At 42.0% G+C, this 23,874-nt stretch overlaps 1 protein-coding gene across 13 annotated transcripts in view; it reads right to left on the minus strand.

The window, feature by feature from the left end:
• Positions 1-23,874, minus strand: part of LOC110523755 (protein-methionine sulfoxide oxidase mical2b) — an 88,756-nt gene that overhangs the window by 20,687 nt on the left and 44,195 nt on the right. For 7 of the 13 annotated variants that reach the window (XM_036978367.1, XM_021602772.2, XM_021602753.2 and 4 more), the window contains 12 exons: positions 18,646-18,736; positions 17,867-18,014; positions 7,752-7,951; positions 4,995-5,098; positions 4,559-4,630; positions 4,331-4,456; positions 2,239-2,367; positions 1,744-1,995; positions 1,296-1,412; positions 651-764; positions 440-541; positions 95-181 (listed from right to left, as the gene is read on the minus strand). In XM_036978367.1, the coding sequence (XP_036834262.1) occupies positions 95-181; positions 440-541; positions 651-764; positions 1,296-1,412; positions 1,744-1,995; positions 2,239-2,367; positions 4,331-4,456; positions 4,559-4,630; positions 4,995-5,098; positions 7,752-7,951; positions 17,867-18,014; positions 18,646-18,736 (1,542 nt within the window). Of the gene's footprint in view, positions 1-74; positions 357-439; positions 542-650; positions 765-1,295; positions 1,413-1,743; positions 1,996-2,238; positions 2,368-4,330; positions 4,457-4,558; positions 4,631-4,994; positions 5,099-7,751; positions 7,952-17,866; positions 18,015-18,645; positions 18,737-23,874 lie in introns of those variants that run through there. The other 6 variants (XM_021602790.2, XM_021602763.2, XM_021602822.2 and 3 more) reach the window with 5 other exon arrangements.

The raw sequence follows: 23,874 nt of genomic DNA on the forward strand, positions 1-23,874 counted from the left end.
ATTGCACTAAAAGCTAAATAAATGATGGTCAGAGTGAGCTGACGCAACAGTGTCTTCTGTTCTCGCATGTGTAGAGTGAGATTTTTACTGATACCTGTTCGGTGGACTTTAAAGGGCCAGCTTCGTAACTCTCAAATCGAATGATTGGCTTTTGAATACTTGATCCAGCACTCCCGTTGCACTTAAATCATCAAAAATACAGTGAGTTGACTTAAGTCTTTTTTTCTTCTATTTTTACAAATGAGGTTTTTTTTTACTGAAACTTGTTCGTCAGGCTTGAAGGGTTCAGAATGACAGCTTTCGAGTCGATCGATTGACTTTTGAAGGAGTCTACTTAACGAAGCATTCCCGTTGCACTAAAACCAATAACAACATGGCTGGAGTGAGTTGAGTCTTTCTTCTATTCTTATACTTCAAATGCATTTCAAATTACTGGTACCTGTTCGGCAGACATGTCAGGCTTGAAGGGTTCAGCTTGATAACTCACAGGACATTCGATTGGCGTTTGAATGAGTCTACTTGATGCAGTACTTCCATCGCACTAAAACCATTTAAAAATAAAAAAAAAACATTGTCAGAGTGAGCTGATATTTTTTTTAGGGTTGGGCTGGTCAGGACCACAAGGCACTGCAAGCGGCAGTCGCTTTCACCTTGTAATGATGCACAGGAGATGTTGGGGTAAGAGAAGAGACGCAAGACAGAGCAGACGGTTCAGGGACAGGGTGTATTGAAGTGATTTTAGGAACAAAGGTAGATCGATCCATCTGTAGAAAAAAAAGGGTTCATATCAGAAATGAGAGCAATCTCCAAAATCTCTAGCTCTTCATATCCCACCCCAAAAATACTGAGGAGATGCAAGCTGAATATAAGTAGGAGAGGAACAATTGGCCAGAGAAATATTCAACAGCTCAAACCTTTATCTCTTCTAATGAAGATATGAATGTTCACTCATTAGTATCATCACGGACCACTTTCATCATGCAGAGAGAAGTCACCTGACCTTTAATTCGCAGAGCTGTAACACCATGGAAACAAGACATGCTGCAAGAAAACAACCTCTGCCAACAAATGGATTTAAAATGGATTATCAAGCTGTTGCCAGCCTTTAAAAACATGCTCCACTCTCAGTAAAATGTGAGTAGGTTTGACTGGTGACATTGCATCCTTCTAAACAGTCTGAGACGGTCAAACAGAACTTGTGTACAGGGTCAAACATACTGTGCCTCATTTCCTTAGATGGAGTTAGACAGGCAGGCAGGCAGGCAGGCAGGCGAGGGGTGGCGCTACACTTTCACCTTATACTCTTTCACTAGAGGAGTCTCGGACTCAGGAAACATAGAACGCAGAAGCACAGCTCTCTCCTTTATACTCTTCCTGTTAAATTCCCCGCTAGTTACGGTTTGCACTTTTTTCTTTAGAACAGCAACAAGGAAAGGAAAGAAAAGCAAGTGTGAAACTGCAGGAAGTTGGCAAATAAATACTGAACAGCAAACATAATCCATAAAGCTGATGATGTGGGGTATGGCAATTTTGTATATTTTGAACAATTCTGTTTTTGTTGCCGAGTTGTGCTGTCTGCTAGACTTTTGTGGCTAAGGCGCATGTGGATTTACTGTTTTGAATGGGCATAAAAATCTATTTCCACGCAAAAAAAATGTTTATTGTGAGTGCAGAAGTAAGGCATAGCTGTGAATGGGGCTAACATGGTGTTTCCAGACAGATATAATGGAGGCTCATTGTCACCTGGCTCATCTTTCGCTCCAGCTTCTCTAGGCCCTTCCCTGTGGGGCCAGGAGAAGGTTGTTCTGGGTAATCTACGTCATCTGGGGATTCGGTGTGTGGAATCCACACTCTCTGCTGCACCAAGTCTGCGCGCGGAGAGGCCTGTGTTTGATCATCACGTGGAGGAGGACTCCAGGACCTTTTTGGAACGTGAAGGGGAGTCGGTTGCGCCACGGCTGCAGGCTCTTCTAAGAGTCGCATATAGATGGACGGCTGAAAGCAGATATACACACACAAAGCAATGTGTAAAGCAGCACGGACCTCCAACCAGTAGAGGGCGAACCTCCAGGGTGGCGTAAAAGTGGTGTCTTTTCAATGACTCTTGGTCTAGAAGACTATTGGTTCTTTTGTTAACATAGGCTCTATGTTAGGGGGGGGGGGGGGGGATTATTGAGTTTATGATGTAGCGGCTGACCCTTCGTGGTCTCAACACACACCAGATTGACGTGACTGTACCTGCCACTTGGGGCGTGGGGGTGGAGGCGAGGGAGGGGGCTGTTTCTTGGGCTTAGCGAAGCGAGGGTTCTCCATATCCAGAGAAGGAGATGAAGGACGGCTTGAATCAGAGTCGGAGTTCAAATCAGACTGACAGAGCAGCAGACACGAGATGAGGCAGGAAGGGAAGGACGAGCAGGAGGAATAGGAGAAAAAAAGAAAGTAGTGCAGAATGATTTGTTTCAAAACCACACCCTGCCATCATACACCCATTGCATAAAGTGTGATGGTCTGATCCTGAATGCTGATTGGTTAAAACCACATTCCATCCGGTGTCTATTCCACAAGTTACCACAGGCTAAATCTGATGTTAAAATGCCTATTTACTCTGTTCCATCTGACAGAGCAATCTCTTCAGCCCAGACAGGTAATTTCTAAAACTTGATCTGCACTATAAAAATAAAAAAATGCTTTTTAAACTAACATTTACTTTAACAGCAGAGATTTGTATAAACCTTGCTGTCTGCTTTTCTCAGCCAGTCGAAATCATGAGTCAGTTCTTTGTATATATCCATAAAAATGATGCTATCAATAAAAAACAGAAAACAAAACAAAGTGCAGAAAGTTTGCAGTCTTTCCAGCTTCAGTTTGAAGCTCCTCTGAACAACAGTGTCTTGACGAGAGAGCACATTTTCTACCCCAGGCAAAGTCGCGCATTATTTGCTCAATATTATGGATGTTGCCAAATAAAATGTCACTAGAAAACAGCTTAAACAAATGCAAATGCAGCTACTTTGCTGTTATTCTGGCTGCACTGTTTGACATGACTGTAAGTTATGTTGGCTAGCCAGCAAGCAAGGGATAAAAACGTTGCCTGCCAGTATGGCAATGGAACATTTAGAACGAACGACTGGGTCGCGTTAATAAATACAGAACAACCGGGTCGCGTCTCTGAGCAACCCTAGATTTGTGTCGGGACTTCTCTTGTGGAAGGATGAAATGGTATGAATAAGTTAATCAAAATATTTTTTTAATGAAAATATGCAAATCATTATTTGAATATGTTGGTAACCCGTTGTATAAAAGCGATTGTACCCTTGAAGCCGGTGTTTGGAGGATATATTGGTACGGCTTGCCGGCCCTCGACTTTGAATCGGGCATAACAACAGCCGTGCCAATATTTACCTCCAAATACCAGTTTCTCCAGCATTATCGTATATGCACCATAACCATACCTATGGTATTTCACACCATAATCAGACAGAGCCACTCAGTCCTTTGATGGGGCTTCACAGGCAGATTATACTGTATCCACTTCTTCATCAAGGTTCCAAATGCACAACCTGCTTTCTTTACTCCTATAATCCAGGGACAGCCTCTTCTTACGATGGAGTAGCTAATCATACTGTGTGACTAAGGTAACGGTCGATATACTAGAAGTACGTTATTGGTAGAAGTAAAACGATACAGTAAATTCATCTTCAATCTCTTCATAGCTTTCTTGACCATTACCAATAAACTATACCTCGTCAAAACTTTGTACTCAAACTGTACCCAAGGGTAGTGGCTGTGGGTATGGTAGATTTGTCCCATTTTACAGTCTTACAACACAATGGGCTATATTCAAACATGATTATGGTGGCAGTGATGTTGCAGAATTGGATACAAGGACATAAGTGCTCTCCCCGGACATAAAAGCAGGTCTATGAAATTAATTTAATCCATTTCCAAACTCTCTCAGAATGTTATGTACCATAGAGAACTAGTTTCCACAGAGCCTTCATGATCTGAAATTTCAACACAAAAACATGACCGGTGTATGATTAAACCCCCGCCCCACACACACACACACACACACACACGGCAGAAAGTACTATACAATAGTACAGATTTCTAAAATCAGATATGATCATCCATCAGAGAACCAACAGAAGAGTCATACAGTTACCATTGGCACTGAGGCCATCGACGGTTTATTGTCTGTATGTGACTTTACAATGTGTTGCCCAAACCCCCCCCCCCCCCCCCCCCCCCCCCCATTATCTCTACACAGCACAGTGTACAGGGACCTTGACCCCTCTAGTCAGAGTACTGTACACCTGGAGCTGCTCACCTTATTGCGCAGGGAACTGCCAGGCGATGCATTCTCCTCAAACTTGGCCAGTAGCTGTGTGGCCATCGAGCGCACTTTATTCTGCTCCCCACCGTCACCTGCAGGGGGGGCACTCTGACAGGACAACTGACAACACAATGAATGATCAGTCCCTTTATCGACATTAAAATGGCTGCATCTAAGGCCATACTGGTGACAGAGATATGCTTGTTGTAGTCACTAACACACCTCCTCTAAATAGGTGCTGCCCTTTCTTCGCCTTTTGTTCATCGGGTCGTTCTCCTCCAGCTTCCCGTTATCCTGAGGAAAAGGTAGTACAAAATAGACCTAAAACAACTGTTCCTTCACAGTCATTCACATCACAGTCAAAGGTCATCGAGTGTGGGGGTAATCATTAAGAAAGTATGCCTTGTAAGATGTAGATTATCTAGGTCTCTCAGTCTTGTTCACATACAGTACCTAATCTAATCTACATTTCAATTGCTTCTTGTCATTTATTGGCACATAGGAATTCCTTTCATCTGTCAAGTAAACATGCACCTATTTTGACACACTTTACATAGGCTAAAATCACATTTACATGGATGCCTTTGTTGTTGCAATGCTTTCCTTTTAAAGCCTGTAGATGGGTGAGGAGGAGGAGGAGAGGGTGAGCCCACGGTACCTTTGGGATCCTTTTTTTGGGCTGTGTTCGGTTCATTAAGTTGTAAACAGAGTGTGCAGACTCCGATGAATTCGCTTCATTGTTCTCATCCGTTTCCCTTGTACCTGTAACAAAGCATAGCAGTGTGTTATGGGTGCTTTGATACAGGACATACTCTAACACGCACACTGTTATAAACCAGCCCTCTAAGCCTAGGTCAAGCCAAATCAAGAGGGTAACCAGATAGAGTAATGTGAAAATAAACCCCCAAAACAGTAGTATCCAGAATTCAAAACAGATTCCTTTTGATTAATCACCAAGTGTCAGAAACTATTATGAGGGCATTACAATAGTCAGTAGGGCTGAATCATTAGTATTTTAAGTGAAGGAATTGTCAGCCATTTAACATAAACTCCTACTGTATTCTATAAAAGGCAGCCCTATAGATCATAGAGGCATTATTATTACCATGGCCCTGTGAGATGACCTGAACTGGGGCCCGAATGCATTTCTTACATACCACACTCTCATAACTGACCAGGTTGTGTAACATGCAAATCTTATCCCATCATGGCAGATGAAGAAAAAATAAGTAATAACCACTCAGTCACACTATCCTCATTAAGGGTTCAATCTTAAACTCAATCTAACCTTCACAATCCTGCAAACAAATCATTCCTCAGGAGTAGTAAAACTCCAGTTATGGAGTAGTTTATGGAAAATAGTATGTAGTACATATATTTTTAATTCAAATTAAATTAATAATGTTAATTAACATATCAGACTTCAGGATCCCATTACGTAACCCTTGTGCATGGAGTCTCAATTTCTGAGGCTTCAGGTGTCACGGGTGCTCCCTCTCAGGCCTCTAGGTCACCAGGCTGCTCGTTATGGCGCACACCTGTTACCATTGTTACGCACAACTGCGTGTCAGACTCAACTGGACTATCACCTCCCTGATTACCTTCTCATATACATATATAAGGGATTGTTTCTGTTTGTCTGTGTGCTGTTAGTGTTTGTTTTGTATCATGTTTATTTTTATTTAAAAAAAACACTCACTCCCTGAACTTGCTTCCCGACGCTCAGCCCACATAATTACATCAGGAAACAGACTCTTGAGCTACTGCAGGAACTGTTCCTTAGTGTGTGTCGTCTCCCTAGACATCCTGGTCACCTCCCACAATTTTCAAAATGTTCCGGCGTTCATGTCTGTACTTAATAGAACGTCAGTTTGGCATAGAGGAACTGTGTCACTGCCTACAGTACCGTATCCACTTGAATAAAAATACAAAAATAGTAGCTAGCAAGATAAAGCTCAGAGGTTATTTTTAACATTTTCACGCATGAGTTCCAAATATCTCTAAAGGTTGCGCCCAGCGTGAGTTGTTATGCTTGTGATGTGAGAATGCACTCACTGTTCCAAAATGTGATTGTCATGCAACAGGACAGTTAACCCGCGCTGCCCTCAAACCAAGACGCACGCTGCCTGCTAATTATCTACAGGCTATATTTCAACTTGTCAATTTGAAATAATTTTCTAACAAGTTTCATCTTCCAACAACAGTTTGAAGTGAGTGTGAGTGAGTGTGTTCCGCCTCCTCATTAATTCGCATAGAAGTTGCCCATTTCACAGTTGCGGACAATTTACGTTTGAGGCTTTACTGAACCGGACAAACTTCTCTTTCGATGAGAGCCCAAGCACATCCCCAGTGTTTCCCCAGATCAACTATGCAGATGTTTGTGCAGTCTAGCATGAACTTTTTCCTCCTGGCACATTTTCTGGCAGGCTCTCACATTGCCTTCATTGTTGTTCTCCTTACAAATAATAACATTGGACATGTGTGCCTTCCTTTCAAAGTAAGTGCCTTATTTTCAGTATATATCATGTTGGTGTTTCTACTGTAGAATACTGTATGTATATATGGAGCATAATGTATTTACTGTTTTATTCAGGTACTGGTGATAAATGATGCATTCGGGCTCTTGCATTGATTGTGATGTACACACGTGTGTAAAATGCTTTTAAGGTTGTACTGATTATGATGAGCTAATGCAAAGATATTTGCCAGCTATTTTGGTTACAAGGTTTCTGACATTATAAAAGGCTGATGTTATAATAAAATGAGTAAACGTCCGTCATTTCTATAGCTAATTCATATTATGGTTTCTGTCAGCCGAGAGTTCTGTAAATATGACCGCTTGTGTTAGGTCAATCTTTTCTCAGCGCAAGGACTAATGTAGCCTACTGTACATTTTCCGGTTTGGATGATTGTGTTATGCTGTCGCAACTTCTGTGAATGTCTGAGCATTGCATCCAAAAAGAAACTGGTCACATTCAGGACATCAGGTTGTAAGGACTGTGTTTGTGAAAAAAAAAAGAAGTGTTGCCAGCTCAAACGCTGACTGTTGCGTCAATCGAAACTGGATGTTCTGAATCGCATTGGTTTGAGAGTACGCTGCAGAGACCACTGGAGAATGATCACACACACACACACACACACACGTGTGTGTGTTGGTACACGTCAAAGGGTTAATGTCTGCATTTCGTAAGTGGCTAGTTTGCATCAACTACCTCCACTAAAACCACTGGTTTCGAATAGCGACCTGGCATGTCTGCCTCATGATTTGTTGCGAGAGTTTTCGGGCTGAAGCGAATTCACCCCCACTTTCAGAAGTTGCCAAAATACAAACGTCTGTTTCCTAGAGTCTTGTTTTCGAGTCTATACTGTGTGAGGCATCAGAGTTGTGAGAGAATGACCAAGAACAGCAGCCTACCAGTGATGGATGCAGGCGAGTTGCGGAACATCTCGTAAAGCTTGGAGATGTACAGCACCATCATCAGCTTGTCTGGGTCTTGGTCCAGAGCCATCTCGTTCCCCGTGGTCACAGGCTGGATACCAAACTCATGCTCTGCTATGTCAAAGGCCAGCTGGTTGTTCTTGGCCGAGTCCTTCTCATTCAGGGAGTCAAAGTCACTAGGATGGAGGGAGATACAGAGAAGAGGCATAAGGTTCACCTCCTATAAGACCTTAATAAAGTTGTTTCCCCTATGGAGTGAGAATGTTAGCCCTAAAACAGTTTGTCGATAAGCATTAAAACGTTGGTTTAATGCTGCATTTTATAATCATTATACTTTCCGCACCACCAGACTCCTACCAACAGATGCATTGCACTAGCTGAAAGGTGAGGTCTAAGTCCCTTAGCAACAGCCCATAGCAATGTCATAAACAGATTGTAAACACATTTCCTTTCCATAAAAAGGATTTAATTCAGAATGGACTGTCGAATCACATCTACCTGTGACACAGAGAAGGGGGGGTGATGAGGTCATCACGGCTGCACCCCCTCAGCTCACACTCATTTTGACTCACACACAAAAGACGACTTGAGCGGGCCAAATTCACACCGCATGAAGGATAAAACACCCACTTGTTTAGGTAAGATGGAAACATTTCTAGGCGTGGAGTTGCTCAACCGTGCCATCAGTATCTAATACTGTTAGTACAAATGCTTTATACACATAATTGGACGTGCAATATGAAAGCCAAACCAGAATGCTCGCTTTCTCATTTCTCTATTTAGACAAACCTAGCTGTTGCCCGCAAAGGTCAGTACACATAGTACAGTTCCTAATTTATGAATCCTACACCTAGAGTTTAAACAGAAGTGTTGTCTACAAAATAATCAATATCGCTGTTCACATTTTCAACAGCATAACATGTGACAGACAAAGGCAGTGCATGACCTTTGTCATCTTGCCTATCAGTGTGTGCTTTGATGGTGCCAATAAGACCATGACTGTGTGTGTATGCATGCATGCATGCATGCATGCATGCATGTATGTACGTATGTACACACACACACACAGCCTTCAGAAAGTATTCACACCTTTACTTTTGCCACATTTTTTTGTGTTAGTCTGAAATTAAAATTGATCAAATGTAGATGTTTGTGTTACTGACCTACACACAATACCCCATAATGTCAAAGTGGAATGTTGATTTTTATACATTTATCAGATTAATTAAAAATCAAAAAGCTGAAATGTCTGTATTATATATGTATTCAACCCCTTTGTTATGGCAAACCTAAATAAGTTCAGGAGTAAAAATGTGCTTAACGAGTTACATAATATATTGCATCTATACACTGTGTGTAATAGTGTTTAACATTGTTTTTTTTATGACTACCTCATCTCTGTACCCCAAACATACAGATAATTGTAAGGTCCCTCAGTCGAACAGTGAATTTCAAACACAGATTCAGCCACAAAAGACCAGGGAGATTTTTCAATGCCTCGCAAAGGACACCTATTGGTAGATTAGTAAAAAAAAAGCAGACATTGAATATCCCTTTGAGCATGGTGAAGTTATTCATTAAACTTTGGATGGTGTATCAATACACCCAGTCACTCACTACAAAGATACAGGCGTCCTTCCTAACTCAGTTGCCGGAGAGGAAAGAAACTGCTCAGGGATTTCACCATGAGGCAAATGTTGACTTTAAAACAGTTAGAGTTTAACGGCTGTGATAGGAGATAACGGAGGATGGATAAACAACATTGCAGTTACTCCACAAGTGAAGAGGGAAGACTGTACAGCGTGTGTCAAACTCATTCCAGAGGGCCGAGTGGCTGCGGGTTTTCGCTCCTCCCTTGTATTCAATTGATAAATTAAAAGATCTTTGATTACTAAGTAACGTCCATCACCTGGTTGTGTAGGTCTTAATTGAAAGAAGAAAAAAAAAGACACTAGGCCCTTTAAAGTTATGCGATAAGAAGAGGGGGAGGAGGGGGTAGAGAGAGAAGAGTAGAGGGAGAGAAGTTGGTGTGAGAGAGGATGGAATCAGTTGCTGGGATCGATACTATCTGTATAGTGATCCTGATGACCAAGGCCGGGTCTGAGGAGCTGCTTGGCGTAGGCAGCTAGACTAGCTGCCTATCAAGCTAGCTGGGTTTTCTTGAGGGCTTGAACGCAGCCCGGAATGCAATTAGCCATTGTGGCTGGGACTGCGGATTATCCTGGCCTTGTGTCAGTGTAGATCCTTACTGTTTGTTGTTCTGGTTTCCAATCCTCCCAGCCATCTACCCTGTCTGGAACTGCGGGGAGTAACAGCGTAACCTACCATGACAAAGACCAAAGCAGGTAGGAGTACCGTTGAGGACAGTGATGTCTATCACAGGTGCAAGATCTTTTTAAACTAACACAAATTGTTATACAAGCAGTTGTTACAACAAGAAAATAGCTTCAAGTTTTGTCAAAATACTGGTGGAGTCAACTAATAAAATATTGGATGACCTGACCAGAGAGGTCCAGGACCTGAAGAACAGTTTGCACTTCTCCCAGGGTCAGCTCTATGAGGTTAAACAGGAGAATGGCATGATGAAAGCAACCTGTAAGTCATTGAGAGAGGACATCATTTCTGTATGCGAATCCATGATAATTTGATTTCTCCGTCATTGTTATCAAGGTGCAATCAAAGCGGAACATGGTTGTGGATGGAATTGCAGAATCTCCACAGTGGTCAAAGTTCCTGAGGTTCAAGGACAAGGTAGCTGTTCTGGAAAGAGCAAAGAACTTGAGAGGAACGTACATCTTCCTCAACGAGGACTATCCTGAAGCTGTGCGCCAGAAGAGGAAAGAACTTATCCCAGCCATGAAAGCTGCCAGAGAGCGTAGGGACATTACTTATACCTTCTATGACAGGCTCATTGCCCACTCTCCCTCTCAAAAGTCCGGAAAGGATGAGAGAGCCAAGCCTATGGGTTCGTAGCTTCAACCCCGCAGCACACACACCAATTGATGAATGGACTGCTGAACGTATATATATATATATATATATATATATATATTTATCTTGCCTGGTTTATTCTTCTTTTCCATATTTCGCTCTTATAAGCTACCCAGGAAAAGGATGAAAATATCCCATATCAATATATTTAGCCTTAGAAATAAGGTTCATGAAATCAATAACATTTATATAGACATTTGAGACTAATTCATTTGATGCTAGAGCAGCAGCAAGAAAAGTGTATACCATCTATAGAAGAGACAGGAATGCTTATGGGGGAGGGGTTGATTTTTTATATATATATATATATATATATATAAATATATATAAATAAAATCAACCCCTCCCCCATAAGCATTCCTGTCACTTCTATATATATCTATCTATATATACACACACACACACACACACACACCTCAAAAAAATAAAAGGGAACACTTAAACACAATGTAACTCTAAGTCAATCACACTTCTGTGAAATCAAACTGTCCACTTAGGAAGCAACACGGATTGACAATAAATTTCACATGCTGTTGTGCAAATGGAATTAGACAACAGGGGGAAATTATAGGCAATTAGCAAGACACCCCCAATAAAGGAGTGGTTCTGCAGGTGGTGACCACAGACCACTTCTCAGTTCCTATGCTTCCTGGCTGATGTTTTGGTCACTTTTGAATGCTGGCGGTGCTTTCACTCTAGTGGTAGCATGAGACGGAGTCTACAACCCACACAGGTGGCTCAGGTAGTGCAGCTCATCCAGGATGGCACATCAATGCGAGCTGTGGCAAGAAGGTTTGCTGTGTGTCAGCGTACTGTCCAGAGCATGGAGGCGCTACCAGGAGACAGGCCAGTACACCAGGAGACGTGGAGGAGGCCGTAGGAGGGCAACAACCCAGCAGCAGGATCGCTACCTCCGCCTTTGTGCAAGGAGGAGCAGGAGGAGCACTGCCAGAGCCCTGCAAAATGACCTCCAGCAGGCCACAAATGTGCATGTGTCTGCGCAAACGGTCAGAAACAGATTCCATGAGGGTGGTATGAGGGCCCGACGTCCACAGGTGGGGGTTGTGCTTACAGCCCAACACCGTGCTGGACGTTTGGCATTTGCCAGAGAACACCAAGATTGGATAATTGGCCACTGGCGCCCTGTGCTCTTCACAGATGAAAGCAGGGTCACACTGAGCACATGTGACAGAAGTGACAGAGTCTGGAGACGCCATGGAGAACGTTACGCTGCCTGCAACATCCTCCAGCATGACCGGTTTGGCGGTGGGTCAGTCATGGTGTGGGGGGCCGCACAGCCCTCCATGTGCTCGCCAGAGGTAGCCTGACTGCCATTAGGTACCGAGATGAGATCCTCAGACCCCTTGTGAGACCATATGCTGGTGCGGTTGGCCCTGGGTTCCTCCTAATGCAAGACCATGCTAGACCTCATGTGGCTGGAGTGTGTCAGCAGTTCCTGCAAGACGAAGGCATTGATGCTATGGACTGGCCCACCCGTTCCCCAGACCTGAATCCAATTGAGCATATCTGGGACATCATGTCTCGCTCCATCCACCAACGCCACGTTGCACCACAGACTTGTCCAGGAGTTGGTGGATGCTTTAGTCCAGGTCTGGGAGGAGATCCCTCAGGAGACCATCCGCCACCTCATCAGGAGCATGCCCAGGCGTTGTCGGGAGATCATACAGGCATGTGGAGGCCACACACACTACTGAGCCTCATTTTGAATTGTTTTAAAGACATTACATCAAATTTGGATCAGCCTGTAGTGTGGTTTTCCACTTTAATTTTGAGTGTGACTCCAAATCCAGACCTCCATGGGTTGATCAATTTGATTTCCATTGATTATATGTGTGATTTTGTTGTCAGCACATTCAACTATTTAAAGAAAAAAGTATTTAAGAATATTTCATTCAGATCTAGGATGTGTTATTTTAGTGTTCCCTTTATTATTTTGAGCAGTGTATATATTACAGGGAAATGGTGTTGCACTATATATATACACAGTGGGGCAGACACCAATTGTGCAAGTTCTCCCACTTAAAAAGATGAGGCCTGTAATTTTCATCATAGGTACACTTCAACTATGACAGACAAAATGAGAACAAAAAAAAAATCCAGAAAATCACATTGGTCAATAACAAAAGTTTCTCAATACTTTGTTATATACCCTTTGACTGGCTAGGCCACTCCAGGACCTTGAAATGCTTCTTACGAAGCCACTCCTTCGTTGCCCGGGCGGTGTGTTTGGGATCATTGTCATGCTGAAAGACCCAGCCACGTTTCATCTTCAATGCCCTTGCTGATGGGAGGCTTTCACTCAAAATCTCACGATACATGGCCACATTCATTCTTTCCTTTCCACGGATCAGTCGTCCTGGTCCCTTTGCAGAAAAACAGCCCCAAAGCATGATGTTTCCACCCCCATGCTTCACAGTAGGTATGGTGTTCTTTGGATGCAACTCAGCATTCTTTGTCGTCCAAACACGGCGAGTTGAGTTTTTACCAAAAAGTTATATTTTGGTTTCATCTGACCATATGACATTCTCCCAATCTTCTTCTGGATCATCCAAATGCTCTCTAGCAAACTTCAGACGGGCCTGGACATGTACTGGCTTAAGCAGGGGGACACGTCTGGCACTGTAGGATTTGAGTCCCTGGCGGCGTAGTGTGTTACTGATGGTAGGCTTTGTTACTTTGGTTCCAGCTCTCGCAGGTCATTCACTAGGTCCCCCCGTGTGGTTCTGGGATTTTTGCTCACCGTTCTTGTGATCATTTTGACCCCACGGGGTGAGATCTTGCGTGGAGCCCCAGATCGAGGGAGATTATCAGTGGTCTTGTATGTCTTCCATTTCCTAATTGATCCCACAGTTGATTTCTTCAAACCAAGCTGCTTTCATATTGCAGATTCAGTCTTCCCAGCCTGGTGCAGGTCTACAATTTTGTTTCTGGTGTCCTTTGACAGCTCTTTGGTCTTGGCCATAGTAGATTTTGGAGTGTGACTGTTTGAAGTTGTGGACAGGTGTCTTTTATACTGATAACAAGTTCAAACAGGTGCCATTAATACAGGTAACGAGTGGAGGACAGATGAGCCTCTTAAAGAAGAAGTTACAGGTCTGAGAGCCAGAAATCTTGCTTATTTGTAGGTGACCAAATACTTATTTTCCACCATAATTTGCAAATAAATTCATTAAAAATCCTTCAATGTGATTTTCTGGATTTATTTTTCTGTCTGTCATAGTTGAAGTGTACCTATGATGAAAATTACAGGCCTCATCTTTTTAAGTGGGAGAACTTGCACAATTGGTGGCTGACTAAATACTTTTTTGCCCCACTGTATGATTGGTTTAAATAAATTGATAATAAGATGAGTGGTCACTGTACCGTTAGATTTCCATGCAGCCTTTGATATTATTGACCATAACCGGTAGTTAAGAAAACTTGTTTATAATCCATAACACCTCTGCCATATCATAGAACCATAGATATCTAATAGAACTCAAGGGATTTACTTTAATGGAAGCTTCTCTAATGTCAAACATGTAAAGTGTGGTGTACCGCAGGGCAGCTCTCTAGGCCCTCTACACTTTTCTCCGATGACATGCCGCTGGAATTAAACAATGCAATGCATGGGTGTCCATGTATGCTGATGATTCAACCATATACACATCAGCAACCACAGCTAATTAAGTCACTGAAACCCTTAACCTCTTGAAGCAAGGGGGCACTATTTTTATGTTTGGAAAAATAACGTTCCCAAAGTAAAACTGCCTATTTCTCAAGACCAGATGCTAGAATATGCATATAATTGACATATTAGGATAGAAAATACTCTAGTTTCCAAAATTGTCTAAATTTTGTCTGTGAGTTAAACGGAACTGATATTGCAGGCTAAAACCTGAGGAAAATCCAATCAGGAAGTGCCCCTGTTTTTGAAACCTCTGTTGTAATGCATCCCTATTGTCCATTTAAAGGGATATCAACCAGATTCCTTTTTCTATGGCTTCCCTACGGTGTCAGCCTTTCAACATAGTTTCAGGCTTTTATTTTGAAGAATGAGCGTGAACGACCACATTGCGTAAGTGGATAGGTGGGGGCTCTCAGTGAGTTGTGCGCAAAAGAGAAAGGCGGCCATTGTTACTCCCGGTCCTAGTGAAAAGCCAACTGTCCTGGTTGATATATTATCGAATAGATATTTGAAAAACACCCTGAGGATTCATTATAAAAAACGTTTGACATTTTTCTGTGGACATTATGGGTATAATTTGGAATTTTTGTCTGCGTTGTCGTGACCACTCTTTCCGGTGGATTCCTGGGCATAACGCACCAAACTAACGGAGGTATTTGGATATTAAAAATATCTTTATGGAACAAAAGGAACATTTGTTGTCTAACTGGGAGTCTCGTGAGTGAAAACATCCGAAGATCTTCAAAGGTAAACGATTCATTTGATTGCTTTTCTGATTTGTGACCAAGTTACCTGATGCTAAGTGTACTTAGTTTTATTTGACTGTGGCGCTATGCTATTCAGCGTTGCTGATGACAATTATACCAGATCCAAGATGGGTGGTTCATAGAGGTTAACAAAGAGTTGCAGTCTGTTTTGGAATGGGTGGCCAGTAATAAACTGGTCCTCAACATCTCAAACTAAGAGCATTGTATTTGGTACACAATTTCCTACATTCTACACCATAGCAGAATCTGTTAATGAATTGTGTGACTGTTGAACAAGTCGATGAAACTACATTTCTTGATGCTACCATCGATTGTAAACTGTCATGGTCCAAACAGATTCAAATGGTTGTAAAGATGAGTAGTAATAAAGAGATGCTCTGCTTTTTTGACACCACACTCCACAAAGCAAGTTCTGCAGGCTCAAATTTGATCTTGATTATTGTCCAGTCATATGGTCAAGTGCTGCAAAGAAAGACCTAGTTAAGCTGCAGCTGGCCCAGAACAGAGCAGCACGTATAGCGGAAGTGAACAGCAAACCTGGTTTAAAAAATAAAGCAACATCTCAAGGTACAATGCCTCTCCCCCATTGTGACCTACTTGTTGTGTGTATATACTGACATGCATGTGTAACTGATAGATGCACAAACACACTACATGTTAATGTTTTTAAAATGTATGTAAATTGTAAAGTATTTTGTCTGTATTGTATTTTTCGCTGTGCTGGACCCCAGTAAGACTAGCTGACGCCATTGGCCTTCGGCTAATGGGGATCCTAATAAATCAACATTAAATAAAATCCATAGAATGAGTTTGACACCCATGCTGTACAGAACAGTATTCTAATATAGGCACTAAAGTAATAGTGCAAAGCAAATAACTTTTTGTCCCGAACACAAAGTGTTATATGTTTGGGGAAAATCCAATACATTACTGAGTACCACGCTCCATATTTTCATATGCTTGTCATCGTTAAGGACTGGGGAGTTTTTCAGGGAAAAAAATGAATAAAAGTCAGAATGGAGACCAACATCCTATAAGAAAATCGGATTAATTCTGCTTTCCACCAGACACTGGGAGATGAAGTCACCTTTCAGCAGGACAATAACCTAAAACACAAGGCCAAATATACACCGGAGTTGCTTACCAAGAAGACAGTGAATATTCCTGAGTGGCCGAGTTACAGTTTGGAGTTAAAACCTGTTGGTACTAGGGGGCAGTATTTTCATTTTTGGAAAAAAAACATAAAAAAAAATAAAAAATAACGGGATATTTTGTCAGGACAAGATGCTAGAATATGCATATAATTGACAGATTTGGATAAAAAACACTAATGTTTCCAAAACTAAAGATATTGTCTGTGAGTATAACAGAACTGATGTTGCAGGCGAAAGCCTGAGAAAAATCCAATCCGGAAGTGCCCCATATTTTGAAAGCGCTGCGTTCCAATGAGTCCCTATTGAGCTGTGAATGTGCCATCAACGAGCTTACGCTTTCTACGTATTCCCCAAGGTGTCTACAGCATTGTGACGTAGTTTTACGCATTTATGTTGAAGAATAGCGTAGGCGGCTACATTGCGTAAGTGGTCACATGGTGGCTCCGAGAGAGATTCTCACGTAAAATACAGAGGTAGCCATTACTCCAATACTGAAAAACGAATTGTCCCGACAGATATATTATCGAATAGATATTAGAAAAACACCGTGAGGATTGATTATAAACATCGTTTTCCATGTTTGTTGATATTATGGAGCTAATTTGGAATATTTTTCGCCGTTTTCGTGACTGCAATTTCCGGGCGATTTCTCAGCCAAACGAAGAACAAACTACAAACTACAAAAATAATATTTTGGGAAAAAATTAACTTTGGCTATCTACCTGGGAGTCTCGTGAGTGAAAACATCCGAAGTTCATCAAAGGTAAACAATTTAATTTGATTGCTTTTCTGATTGTGACAAGGTTGCCTGCTGCTAGCAAGGCATAATACTATGCTAGGCTATCAATAAACTTACACAAATGCTTGTCTAGCTTTGGCTGTAAAGCATATTTTGATGACAGGGTGATTAACAAAAGGATAAGCTGTGTCTCAATATATTTCATTTGTGATTTTCATGAATAGGAATATTTTCTAGGGATATTTATGTCTGTTGCATTATGCTAATTCGTTTCAGGCAATGATTACGCTCCCGCATGCGGGTTTGGGAGTCACAAGAAGTTTTAAATCGATGGCAAAACCTGAAAATAGTTGTCTAGCAATGATCAGCAACTAATTTGACAGAGCTTGAAGAATTTTGAAAATATTAAAACATTTTTAAAAAAGGGCAAATGTTGCACAATCCAGGTGTTGAAAGCTGTTAGACTTACCCAGAGAGAACCACAGCTGTAATCACTGCCAAAGGTACTTCTACAAAGTATCGACTCAAGCATGTGAATACTTATGTATATGAGATATTGCTGTATTTCATTTTCAATAAATTTGCTAACATTTCTAAAAACATGTTTTTACTTTGCCAGTATTGTGTTTAGATGGGTGAGGGAAAAATCTATTTAAATCCCTTTTGAATTCAGGCTGGAACACGACAAAATGTGGAACAAGTCAAGGGATATTAATACTTTCTGAAGGCGCTGTACATGTGCGTTCTCTCACATGAGGTCTGGCCGGAGGCGGTGTATAAGAGCACAGAGTGCTAGGCCACTCTTCCAGGAAGAGGTGAGGTTGGTGACGTCCACACCCCTGTACCCCTGTGTCTGCTTCTGACACCAGGTGAGGAGGCGGCTGGGCCGGATGTCCGACTCTGTGGGAGAAGAGGGTCCAACCAATCAGTCATCCAATCACGCCATCATCACCAAATAAAAACATACAGAGAAAGATAAATACACCTGGCTACAGTGGCTAGAGAATACAACATATCCCTGTAGTGTAATACGTCTTCATGGATACCTTTTTAAAAGTAGTATGAGGGTATGGGAGTGTAGGCCAACACACGCTTTTGTTGGGCATGTCTGACCCTGCTTCATGTAATGTGACCGCAGTCATTGTTTCAAGTGGGTGTAACTGTGATGAGCCCTTTTATTAACTCTCAGGTGAGGCAAGTTTATGGGACAAACACGGATCAGATTACTAATAGAACGTCACAAGGAGCCACTAATCCATAATGCTTGCACGTCTGACTAATCCAAACCGTCTCGGTCAGCTCCTGGCCTGTAGAAATACAATTTCTAGAACAGACATTCCCATTCAAGTCAATGATCCATAATGGGTGGACCTGCAAGCCATATTTGCATTTCTATGTCCTGGCCTACGTGGGTGTCTGTGTCTGAGCTTGTCTATAGTATAATTAGAGGATGATGCATCAGGTTAGTCATTGAGATGACAGGCCTGAGAAATGACAAGTCTCAGACTGTGGTCAGTTTGTGAAGACTGACCTCGTCTGGAGAGATTGACAGAACTACGTGTGGGTCCAACCCGCTCCAGAGGACAGGAGTCCTGCTGCCCGTCTATGAACAGGTGACGCACCTGTGAGAGAGGCATGAGAAGTATATTACAATATTAAAACTTGAGTTACCTGCTTTGTGAAACCGGTTCTTTAGCATGCCAATGTCAATACATGTTAAGCAAGTTAACCCATTCACATCCCTGTACTATATTTAGTAAAATATGAAAAAAGCACCACAGAACAAATTCCGTTTGGTGTAAATGAATGCAATGTGTTGACACCAGCATATAGTATTGTTATTTGACCTGTTCACCTGTTCAAAATAAACTCACTGTTTGTGAACTATAGCCGTTTCTGCATCATTCTATACCTTTGGACACGTGGGGTTATCATTGGACACCAATGGTCCAGATGATGTACATGTATATACCTAGGGCTGTTGCTGTGACCGTATTACCGGTGGTCATGAGTCATGAAGGCAGTCAAATTCCACCTGACCGTTTAGTCATGGTAATTAGGCTTCTCCAAGCTCTGATGCTGCTGATGGTCATTAGTATGTTATTCGGCTATTTCAGCCACACTCATTGCTGACAGGTGTATAAAATTGAGCATGCAGCCATGCCATCTCCATAGACAAACATTGACAGTAGAATGGCCTTACGGAAAAGCTCAGTGATTTACAACGTGGCACCATCATATGATGCCACCTTTCCAACAAGTCAGTTTGTCAAATTTCTGCCCAAGGGGACTGTAAGTAATGTTATTGTGAAGTGGAAACGTCAAGGTGCAACAACGGCTCAGCCGCGAAGTGGTAGGCAACACAAGCTCACAGAACGGGACCGCCGAGTCCTGAAGCATGTAATGCGTCAAACCAGCTGTCCTCCATTGCAACACTCCCTACCGAGTTACAAACTGCCTCTGGAATCAACGTCAGAATATATGAGAGCGTGTGGATTTCATCCACTCAATCTTATTTCCATATATACAGTACCACCACCTACTCATTCAAGGGTTATTTATTTGTACTATTTTTTACATTGTAGTGAAGACATCAGAACTATGAATTAACACATGGAATTATGTAGTAAGCCAAAGTGTTAAACTAATCAAAATTTATTGCATATTTGAGATTGTTCAAAGTAGTCACCCTTTGCCTTGACAGCTTTGCACACTCTTGGCATTCGCTCGAACAGCTTCATGAGGAGATATTTTCCAACAGTCTTGAAGGAGTTCCCACATATGCTGAGCACGTGTTGGCTGCTGTTCCTTCATTCTGCGGTCCAACTCCTCCCAAACCATATCAATTTGGTTGAGGTCGAGGGACTGTGGAGGCCAGGTCATCTGATGCAGCACTCCATCCCTCTACTCAAGGTAAAACAGCCCTTACACATCCTGGAGGTGTGTTGGGTCATTGTCCTGCTGAAAAACAAATGATAGCCCAACTAAGCTCAAACCAGATGGGATGGCTGCAGAATGCTGTGGTAGCCATGCTGGTTAAGTGTTCCTTGAATTAAAAAATAAATCAAATAAAAACAAAACAAATCACTGACAGGGTCACCAGCAAAGCACCCCCACACCACCGCCTCCATGCTAAGAAACACACATGCGGTAAGAAACACACATGCAGAGATCATCCGTTCACCCACACCACGTCGCAAACGCACAGCGGTTGGAATCAAAAATCTATAATTCGGAGTCAAGACCAAAGTTGTGTTGTGTTTCTTGGCCCAAGCAAATCTCTTCTTGTTGGTGTCGCTTAGTAGTGGTTTCATTGCAGAAATTCGACCGTAAGCCTGATTCTCAGTCTCCTCTGCACGATTGATGTGTCTGTTATTTGAACTCTGAAGCATTTATTTGGGCTGTAATTTCTGAGGCTGGTAACTAATGAACTTATCCTCTGCAGCAGAGGTAACTCCAGGTCTTCCTTTCCTGTGGCGGTCCTTTTGAGAGCCACTTTCATCATAGCGCTTGATGGTTTTTGAGGCCGCACTTGAAGAAAGTTCTTTAAAATGTTCCACATTTACTGACCTTCCCGTCTTCAAGTAATGAAGGAATGTCGTTTCTCTTTGCTTATTTGAGCCGTTCTTGCCATAATATAGACTTGGTCTTTTACCAAATAGGGATATCTTCTGTAACACACACACACACACACACACACACACACACACACACACACACGGGGTCACTTAGAAATGTCCTTGGTTTTGGAAAGAAAAGCACATTTTTTGGCCATTAAAATAACATCAAAATGATCAGAAACAGTGTGGACATTGTTAATGTTGTAAATGACTATTGTAACTGGAAACAGCAGATTTTTTATGGAATATCTAAATAGACGTACAGAGGCCCATTATCAGCAACCATCACTCCTGTGTTCCAACGGCACGTTGTGTTAGCTAATCCAAGTTTATCAATTTTAAAAAGGCTAATTGATCATTAGAAAACCCTTTTGCAATTATGTTAGCACAGCTGAAAACTGTGGTGCTAATTAAAACAGCAATACATTTTTTTTAAATGACCTTCTTTAGACTAGTTGAGTATCTGGAGCCTCAGCATTTGTGGGTTTGATTACAGGCTCAAAATGGCCAGAAACAAAGAACTTACTTGTGAAAATCGTCAGTCTATTCTTGTTCTGAAAAATGAAGGCTATTCCATGCGAGAAATTGCCAAGGAACTGAAGATCTCGTATAACGCTGTGTACAACTCCCTTCACAGAACAGAGCAAACTGGCTCGAAGCAGAATAGAAAGAGGAGTGGGAGGCCCCGGTGCACAACTGAGCAAGAGGACAAGTACATTAGTGTCGAGCTTGAGAAACAGACACCTCACAAGTCCTCAACTGGCAGCTTCATTAAATAGCACCTGCAAAACACCAGTCTCAACGGCAACAGTGAAGAGGTGACGCCGGGATGCTGGCCTTCTAGGCAGAGTTGCAAAGAAAAAGCCATATCTCAGACTGTCCAACAAAAATAAAAGATTAAGGTGGGCAAAATAACAGACAATGGACAGAGGAACTCTGCCTAGAAGGCCAGCATCCCGGAGTCGCCTTTTCACAGTTGACGTTGAGACTGTACCTGACAGGAACTACAGTTGGGAGTCGGAAGTTTACATACGCTTAGGCTGGAGTCATTAAAACTTGTTTTTCAACCACTCCACAAATGTCTTGTTATCAAACTATAGTTCTGGAAAGTCGGTTAGGACATCTACTTTGTGCATGCCACAAGTAATTTTTCCAACAATTGTTTTCAGACAGATTATTTCACTAATCACAATTCCAGTGGGTCAGAAGTTTACATACACTAAGTTCACTGTGCCTTTAATCAGCTTGGAACATTCCAAGACCTTAGAAAACATTTGTAGACCTCCACAAGTCTGGTTCATCCTTGGGAGCAATTTCCAAACGCCTGAAGGTACCACATTCATCTGTACAAACAATAGTACGCAAGTATAAACACCATGGGACCCCGCAGCAGTCCTACCGCTCAGGAAGGAGACGCGTTCTGTCTCCTAGAGATGAATGTACTTTGATGCAAAAAGTGCAAATCAATTCCAGAACAGCAGCAAAGAACCTTGTGAAGATGCTGGAGCAAATAGGTACAAAAGTCACTACATCCACAGTAAAACGAGTCCAATATCGACATAACCTGAAAGGCCGCTCAGCAAGGAAGAAGCCACTGCTCCAAAACCGCCAGACTACGGTTTGCAATTGCACATGGGGACAGAGATCATACTTTTTGGAGAAATGTCCTCTGGTCTGATGAAACAAAAATAGAACTGTTTGGCCATAATAACCATCATTATGTTTGGAGGAAAAAGGGGGACGCTTGCAAGCCGAAGAACACCATCCCAACCGTGAAGCACACGAGTGGCAGCATCATGTTGTGGGGGTGCTTTACTGCAGGAGGGACTGGTGCACTTCACAAAATAGATGGTATCATGAGGATGGAAAATTATGTGGATATATTGAAGCAACATCTCAAGACAGTCAGGAAGTTAAAGCTTGGTCGCAAATGGGTCTCCAAATGGACAATGACCCCAAGCATACTTCCAAAGTTGTGGCAAAATGGCTTAAGGACAACAAAGTCAAGGTATTGGAGTGGCCATCACAAAGCCCTGACCTCAATCCTATAGAAAATTTGTGGGCGGAACTGAAAAGGCATGTGCGAGCAAGAAGGCCCACAAACCTGACCTAGTTACATTATCTTTGTCAGGAGGAATGGGCCAAAATGCACCCAACTTATTGTGGGAAGCTTGTGGAAGGCTACCTGAGACGTTTGACCCAATTTAAACAATTTAAAGGCAATGCTACCAAATACTAATTGAGTGTATGTAAACTTCTGACCCACTGGGAATGTGATGAAAGAAAAAAAGCTGAAATAAATCACTCTACTATTATTCTGACATTTCACATTCTTAAAATAAAGTGGTGATCCTAACTGACCTAAGACAGGGAATGTTGACTAGGATTAAATGTCAGGAATTGTGAAAAACTGAATTTAAATGTATTTGGCTAAGGTGGATGTAAACTTCCGACTTCAACTGTATTTAATGAACCTGCCACATGATTCATGAAATGTGTAAAAAAAAACAGTAACCCCATGTGTCCAAAGACTAAATATAGTACAATATAAAAAAAACTCACTGTAGACAAATGCTTTGGCTGATTTAAAAATGTCTTCAGATTTGTCCATTAGGAAGCAGAGAGAACAAGAATAAAATAAACTAGACTAAAATAACATTTCTGCAATGGATATGAATGGGTTAATTGTCAACTGTTCTAGAGTGCATTCGGAAAGTATTCAGACCCCTTGACTTTTTCCACATTTTGTTACTTTACAGCCATATACTAAAATTGATTAACTTGAATTTTTTTTGTTAGCAATCTATATACCCCATAATGACAAAACCGGTTTAGAAATGATTGCAAACTTATTCAAAATAAAAAGCAGAAATACCACATTTCCATAAATATTCAGACCCTTTACTCAGTACTTTGCTGAAGCACCTTTGGCAGCGATTACAGCCTCGAGTCTTCTTCGGTATGACGGTTCAAGCTTTGCAGACCTGTATTTGGGGGGTTTCTCCCATTCATCTCTGCAGATTCCCTCAAGCTCTGTCAGGTTGGATGGGGAGCGTTGCTGCACAGCTATTTTCACGTCTCTCCAGAGATGTTCGATAAGGTTTTAAGTTCAGGCTCTGGCTGGGCCACTCAAAGACATT

The sequence above is a fragment of the Oncorhynchus mykiss genome, chromosome 1 (genome assembly GCF_013265735.2).
Source record: "Oncorhynchus mykiss isolate Arlee chromosome 1, USDA_OmykA_1.1, whole genome shotgun sequence".
NCBI classification, from domain to species: Eukaryota; Metazoa; Chordata; class Actinopteri; order Salmoniformes; family Salmonidae; genus Oncorhynchus; species Oncorhynchus mykiss.